This window comes from Physella acuta, unplaced genomic scaffold, assembly GCF_028476545.2.
Source record: "Physella acuta isolate Inbredline_101_S28 unplaced genomic scaffold, ASM2847654v3 ptg000069l, whole genome shotgun sequence".
Taxonomy (NCBI): domain Eukaryota; kingdom Metazoa; phylum Mollusca; class Gastropoda; family Physidae; genus Physella; species Physella acuta.
The window spans coordinates 39052-47212 of record NW_026731589.1 but is presented as its reverse complement, the minus strand read 5'-3'; the positions used below and the strand labels follow the sequence as shown (position 1 = coordinate 47212).

General features: G+C 37.3%; 1 protein-coding gene across 1 annotated transcript; it reads left to right on the top strand.

Annotated features, from left to right (window-relative positions):
• The first annotated feature begins 868 nt into the window (after positions 1–868).
• LOC131952056 (uncharacterized) lies at positions 869–6506 on the top strand. Its single transcript, XM_059314539.1, has 3 exons — positions 869–1231; positions 2227–2303; positions 5998–6506. The coding sequence occupies exons 1-3, from the start codon at positions 870–872 to the stop codon at positions 6084–6086; spliced, it is 528 nt and encodes a 175-aa protein (XP_059170522.1). The 5' UTR covers position 869; the 3' UTR covers positions 6087–6506.
• The last annotated feature ends 1655 nt before the right edge of the window (positions 6507–8161 follow it).

Below are 8161 nucleotides of genomic sequence, written 5' to 3'. Positions count from 1 at the left end.
TTTTCTTATTTTCATTCATTATCTTCTCCCTTTTTTGCCCAAGACACCTTCATTAAATAGTTCAAGATAACACTTTTAGTATAATACTTTTAGGTATTCATACGGTGTTTAAGGTTTAGAGTCCGCTTACAATGGTGAGATTTTATCACATACCCTATTTTAACACATTATTTTCAAACTTGAGGTTAATTGTAAACATGGTGACATTTCGTTACGTAAAGAAAACTCAGTCAAACTCAGTCTCTATAGTTTAAGCCGTACAATCCCATTCCCCCACCACCACCCCTAGCCCACCTACTATCTACGCAATTGTTCCGGTTGGCTGAACACTGCCGGACTGAGTGAATAGAAAAAATGTGTTGTTGTTTTTTTTTACCCCCACCTCGCCAAAGTCGCTTGACCACGACAACAATGGTAGCACAACATCAGTCCTAACACTTGAGTTATCCCTGAATTGTTGACAGAGGAAGTGTGTTGTGTGTACAAATAATACCACAGTCTGACAAGTCCATTGAGATTCGTAAAATAAATAATACGCAAATATACTTGCTCAACCGAACCACTCGAAAATTAAAGCTTTTGTTGACAAGATGGTAACTATAGAATTTTATTTAATCTAATAGACAGCTTCGTGTATAAAAACCCAATTCGTAATTTTAGACAGTTCACTTATAGATTTCTCACATAGATTAATCATTATAAATGTCTTAAATGTATATAGGATAAAGTAATAGATACATCAGGACTTTGTATTTTTTAAAACTTTAATTAGAAGCGAGTATTCACTAAGATTTTGACCAAGCCACGCATAGAAAGGAACTTTGCTTTCGTTGACGTTACTTTAAAAGATATTTATCACCCAGGACACCATGTTAACCAGAATGCAAGACTACAAGTTCAAGAACTTCTACCTACTTTGTCGGGAGCTCCTAGAAATCGAAACTGGTGTCCGATCAAATATCGAGATCAACGCAGTCAGGTATGACGTGGTCCTCTCGGAGGTCATCGACTACATTGGAGAAAAAGGGATGATGCTTGGTGCCTCTCAGGAGTACTGTGACAGCATCGCGGCGCTGATTGTAGAAAGTTCTATTCCTTCCGAGTCTGAGAGTTTGGTTGACCCGGAGAGACAGGAACTTGCCGAGCTGAGGCAGATGGACGATGATACTATTGATACAGTAGGAGGCGGAGATTTGGATAATCTTGTGACTATCTTTGGGCAGGCTACAAGGTAAGCAGTAGTTTGTTTAATTCTAGTTAGGGTTAGATTGTCGTGTTACTCTAACCTTAATTCTAGTTAGGGTTAGATTGTCGTGTTACTCTAAGCTTAATTCTAGTTAGGGTTAGATTGTCCGCCCTCCCCTTCAAGTGCCCCCGCATCCGGAGAAAATGTCGGAAAGAAACATTGGTGTGTTCCCTCTTCCTTATTAGTATATTTCATGCTAATTATTTTCAGTTAGTTTAATTCTAGTTAGGGTTAAATTGCCGTGTTACTCTAAGCTTAATTCTAGTTAGGGTTAGATTGGCGTGTTTTTCTCATTAAGCCTAATTCTAGTTAGGGTTAGATTGTCGTGTTACTCTCATTAAGTTTAATTCTAGTTAGGGTTAGATTGTCGTGTTACTCTCATTAAGTTTAATCTAGTTAGGGTTAGATTGTAGTGTACTCTCATTAAGTTTGATTCTAGTTAGGGTTAGATTGTCTAGTTACTCTCATTAAGCTTAATTCTAGTTAGGGTTAGATTGTCGTGTTACTCTAAGCTTAATTCTAGTTAGGATTTGGTTGTCAAAACTCTTTCACGTGGTAGAGATAAATGCTGCTAACCCGAAAGTCATGAGTTCGAATCCGGGCTCAAGTAAGTTGAACGTCCCTGAGTCCACCCAGCTCTGATGGGTACCTAACTCTCGTTAGGGAAAGCAAGGGCGGCTGGGCATAGTGCTGACCACACTATCCCTCTATATGCCTGAAACAGATGAACTCCACTTCATCCGCCCTATATGTTATTTAATATTAACTACATTACGTTTTTGAGTACATTGTAATTAATTTAACTGTAACAATTAAGATAGATTTGGGATAGTTTTTTTGTGCGGTCAGCTTTCAAAACACACATTATGGTTATTAGTTTAATTTATTTATTGCTTTGCGTGTCTGTGACATCGCATTAAGATACATAGACCTACCTTCCTATGAGAAATCATTAATTAAAGTTTGGTTTTTATTTTCAGCTACGCCTACCGCCCAATCTGGCCAGGCGTTCCTAACCCATTGGCTAACCTCATTCTAAAGATCATGGAGTTTTTAGGTAGGACAGGTTTTGTTTTCCTAACAATTTTATTTTTATTGTGTTGTGGCCTGCACATTCACAGAACGTAGGACACTGAGCTAGGCGGTTGCGCGACCACGTGGTAAATTACGTAGTTATTTTAAACCTGCCACGCAGCCATTTTGTATAATACATTCATTATTATCCTTGTTTAAACTGTAGGTCAACGCGCTTATAAAATACACGTTGCAATTGAACTTTTTCCTCTAAGAAGGAACATAGGTGGGGATATTACATAATTTCTTCCTACAATAACATTATAACAAAAAAAAACTCTTCAATCTGCCAAATAAATGCGAATACATTATCAAAGTAAAAATAATGGTAACAATTTCTTAAATGTAGAAAATGTTTGCGAAAAAATTTCTTTAATCTAGAACAGGGGTCTCCAAACTTATCAGTCCGATCAAATTTCAGTTCGGGGGCCAGATTCTTTCAGGCATGTCCTGATTTTTCTGAGCAAAGTTCCTCAGCCATTACCAACAAATGTTTTTTCCGTGGACAAAAAGATCTCCGCGGGCCGGATGAGAGTCTCCGTAGTTTGGAGACCCCTGATCTAGAACACTAGTGCGAATAATTTCTCCAGTTATCTACCCTACGCCGTGTTCTGCTTCGCACTTTAAAAATACATAAATAAGATATTTTATTTTGGTTTCAACGACAAATCACATACATTTTTTTCAACAGAATCCATATTTATGAATAGTCGGTGGCTTGTTCATTTTTTTTAGAAAAATATTAGTAGATTCCAATTATAAAAGTTTGATATATCAGTAGGCTATTCCAGGGGCGTAGCGAAAGGGGGGGGGGGTACATATGTCTTCGGGCGCCGACCTTAGGGGGCGCTAAAATGAGTTGGAAAAACAAATTTAAAACTCATTTTAGCTGCTGCATTTTTGCTTTATATATATATATAAAATATGAGGGGGGAGGTGCAAATCGAAAGTTTGAAGGGGGGGGGGGGTGCAAATCGAAAATTGTAAGGTTGATCCCGAGGGAGAGCGCCAAATTGAAAGTTTGTCCCCGGGCGCCGGGAGGGGTCGCTACGGCTCTGTGCTATTCATTTAACTGCTGTGTACATAATGGGCCGTATTGCTACGCAGAGTGGCCACCCCTGCCTTTAAGAAAATATTACTTAGTTTTCTGTGGCGCCACCTACCGGCGCTTTCTTTAAGTCTCGCTACGGTAGTTGCCAGCTAGCGTTTTTTTGTTTTTTCAAACCAAATGTGAATATTTTTTTTAAGTTATGAAATCTACTTCCGCTTTTGGAATCAAAACAAACTCCGACGATTAGTTGTATTATGTAAATTAATTTTAAAATAACACACACACAAATATATTTTATTTTATATAGATCCAGAATACACATGTTTTTTTGACGTAGGATTAGACCCTGTATAATAATAATAAAATTTTTTTTATAAAATTTGAGATTTATACAAGATTTCAATCGTATATCAAGCCTGAATTTAATTATGAAGTATAGCCTAGATCTATAGCTAGAGTCTAGATTTCTAGATCTAAACTAGATCTATATCTATGACTAAAAAAAAAAGTCCTCTTGAAAATTCCGACGTAGACAGTAACATACGACATACAGGATTTTTTTTTAAATTTATAGACTAGAGTAGTCTAGGTTCTAGATCTAGTTTCTTTTATTTTACAGTGTAGTTGATTGTAGACTTAAGAATTAGGAATTAATTACTAACTTAGGCCTTTTAAATAGGCTACTTACCTCTAAGACAAGTAGACTAGCATATTTTCAATATCAATCAGTGCCGGTGCGGCACCCCCCAGAGGCGTAGCGACCCTTCCCGGGGACAAACTTTCAATTTTTCAATTTTCGATTTGCACCCCCCCCCCTCAAACTTTCGATTTGCGCCTCTGATAAGACTATTTAACACTCGAATAATAGCCGCCATGTTTTTTGTTATCAATGGGAATCCCGTTCACAACAGTTGATTTAGTTCGAAAACTTTTATCTCTCCCTGGCTAACCAGCGGTAGGTGGCGCCACAGACAACTAAGTAAGGCAGGGGTGGCCACTCTGCGTAGCAATATCGCCCATTAAGCACTATCGCATGGGAAACCAATTGCGTTTTTTTCCCTTTGGTTTGGTTTTTAATAGATCTATATTTTAAAGAATTATCAGTATAAAAATTTTCTATTAAAAATGTGATATAAAGTTATCAGCTAAGAAAGCAACATAATTTTAACTGTTATATTTATAATTACGACACCATAGTAGATTTACGTGGCGTTTGACCTTATATTGATAATCATGCAAGGATCTAATTACTTATTGACTAAAACAGTTGCCATGAGATTACACATTTTATTCCTACAGATAGCTTCGGGGTCATCCATAAATGACGTCACGCTTTTTTGGACGATTTTTACCTCCCCCCTCCCCTCCGTCACACGTCGTCACAAAAAGCCACCCCCCTAAAATGACGTCACACCTCAACCTATCCACCCTCCTCCTCAAAATTGCAGTTGAATTTCTTTAAACATCGATATTTTTCTAAAATCTTGTCTAAACTATTACAATTTATTAAAACAGATTTTCTTGGCGTTTGACCTTATATTGATAATGATGCAAGTATCTAATTACTTATTGACTAAAGCAGTTGCCATGAGATTACACATTTTATTCCTACAGATAGCTTCGGGGTCATCCATAAATGACGTCACGCTTTTTTGGACGATTTTTACCTCCCCCCTCCCCTCCGTCACACGTCGTCACAAAAAGCCACCCCCCTAAAATGACGTCACACCTCAACCTATCCCCCCTCCTCCTCAAAATTGCAGTTGAATTTCTTTAAACATCGATATTTTTCTAAAATCTTGTCTAAACTATTACAATTTATTAAAACAGATTTACATGGCGTTTGACCTTATATTGATAATGATGCAAGTATCTAATTACTAATTGACTAAAACAGTTGCCACGAGATTACACATTTTAATCCGTTTTAAAAAAAAATCCCTTGAATCATCATTTAATTACACCTTTGCATTTTCAGTTTTTTTTTTTTTTTTTTTAATTTTTAAATTTTATATTTAGACGTTTTGTATTAGATCAATGTATAAGTAAACCATCTTAAATGAATGAAAGTAGGCTACAAGTAAGAAAGAAATATTACTATTGTAAATCTGTATCAGTCCTCACAAGCCGATGATGAAAACTGTAATACAAAAGCGAACACACAACTGACGCTGTAAATTACATGTCTGAGGACACAAAAAAAGAAAAGAAGAAAAAAAAAATAATCCAAGAGATCTACTTCTTACACTATCACAAATCGTGTAAAACAAATCACTGTTTCAGTAGCGTAGCGAGGGGGGGGGGGGACATATGTCCCCGGGCGCCGAGCTTAGGGGGCGCCAAAATGGGTTGGAAAAATAAATTGAAAGGTTGAGGGGGGTGCAAATTGAAAGTTTGAGGGGGGGGGGGGCGCAAACCAAAATCTCGACGGGGGGGGGGGGGGTGCAAATCGAAAGTTTGAGAGGGGGGTGCAAATCGAAATCTCGAGGGGGGTGCAAATCGAAAAGTTTGTCCCCGGGCGCCGGGAAGGGTCGCTACGCCTGTGCACTGTTTACACATTAGAATTACTTAAACCAGCTTGACCTCATTCTTTGAATTTATTTTGATTTTAATTTTTTTTTAACAGACAAATTTCGTCACTTAGAAGTAGGCGGACTAAGCTCTGACGAAAGTGAACTAAGCTCAGACGAAAGTGAACTAAGCTCACAACAATAGTGCCGGTTCTGTTTCTTTGGTCAACAACATGGGGGATCCTTTTCCCTTACTGTTTAATTATTGGTTTTTTTTTTAAATTTTAAATTATCATTGTTCTGTTGGTTGTAACAAAATTCTTTATTTTTGATGTTATTTATTCGATTAGTTAATTGTCAAGTAACCTTGTTAATTTTTTTTTTTTTTTTGCAACAGAGGCGTAGCCACCCTTACCAGCGCCCGGGGACAAACTTTCAATTTGGCGCTCCCCTCGGGAACAACTTTTCAATTTGCACCCCCCCCCCTCAAACTTTCAATTTGCACACCCCCCCCCCCCTCAAACTTTATATTTATAATGCAAAACTGCGGCTAAAATGAGATTTTAATTTGTTTTTACCACCCATTTCGCCACCCTCTAAGATCGGCGCCCGGGGACATATGAACCCCCCCTGCTACGCCTCTGTTTTGCAATGAAGTGCTATTTATTTGTTCAATGAATTTTTTTTTAAATTGTCAAATACCATTCGTTTTGTTCAGGTTATTTGTAATGACATGTTTATATCTTTTGTATTCGTAATTTTGTTTTGATATTGTAAACGTTCAGTTAAAAAAGCCTTTTATGCGTGATAGATACTGTGGCTTTTTGTCTTAATAAAAATATTTGAAATTAGGTTTGGGTTAACTTTTCATTTATAACTTTTTTTCAACTTACAATATATCACGAGGATGTTTCATTTCAAGCCAAAATATTTGATGTCATTTATACATCGTTAGACTTTTGCTTACTAATTTGAAACTTAGTAATAGACTTTTACTCTAGTTATCGAAAGATACGGAAAGCAGCTGGGTTCATCTTTCTTCCAATTGACGAATTCAGCCTTTTTACATAAAATCTGAAGATAGCCGAAAACAATCACAATTGCTTGTAACTGATAACTAATTTACCCATTAGCAATAGTTATTAGAAGATAATTATCTTCCTTCTAATTGACGAACTCAAAGTTTTAAATAATAGTATAGACGGTTTAAAAATAAAATTTAACATAGTCGAAAACAATCACAATTACTTGTAAATGATTACTAAAAGTGATACCAATAATACTCAAAGTTGAATTTACTCTATAAATATGCCTAGACCTCTAGTAATTATATACTGTGGTCATTTTGTTAATCTCACTTATTTAGTCATACTACTTGATGTTTTTCGACGTTACATTAAATGTAGCATTTCTAAAGCACGCATATACAAAATATACTACAAATGTATGTATAACAATCTTAACACTAAATGTTTTCTATAACACGGCACCAGAGGCGTAGCGACCCTTCCCGCCGCCCGGGGACAAACTTTCAATTTGGCGCCCCCCTCGGGAGCAAATTTTCAATTTGCACCCCTCCCCTCAAACTTTCGATTTGCCCCCCCCCCCCCCCACCCTCAAACTGCAAAAATGCAGCTAAATAATTTAATTTGTTTTTACAACCCATTTTGGCGCCCCCCTAAGGTCGGCGCCCGGGGACATATGTACCCCCCCTGCCCCCCCCCCCCCATCGCTACGCCTCTGCACGGCACATGCACATTTCTTTGTTTCATTCCGCTTGATCACTAACTTCGTGGAATTACAGGATTTCCAGAAATGCTTTCATTGTTCAACGGAGTAGGGAGTAACATAGGTTATCATCAAATGAAAGTTAAAAAAAAAAGTTAAGTTTCCTCTTTTTCATCAGGCAGATAAAGTGGAGTTCGTGTGTTTCTTGATATCGGCATATAGCGTGAGCTGTGTGGACTTAAGGATGTTTCAATAACTTGAACCCGGATTCGAACTCGAAACTATCGGGTTGGCAGTCTAGCGCTTCACCACTAGGCCACTCCGTCCCGTTATCAAAGGAAAAGTATTTTTTAAAATACACCTTACAGTGTCCGTAAAATTAAAATTAAAATGTTTGTTCAATAATTAGAAAATATACAGAACTAAGCCAACTATCCAAAAAAATACAAGGAAATATGTTATAGAAACAGTTTGTCTGACGCAGTTGTGAGGAATTAATGTTATTGATTTATAACATTCGATATGCATAACAGCAGAGACAGTAACTTGGGT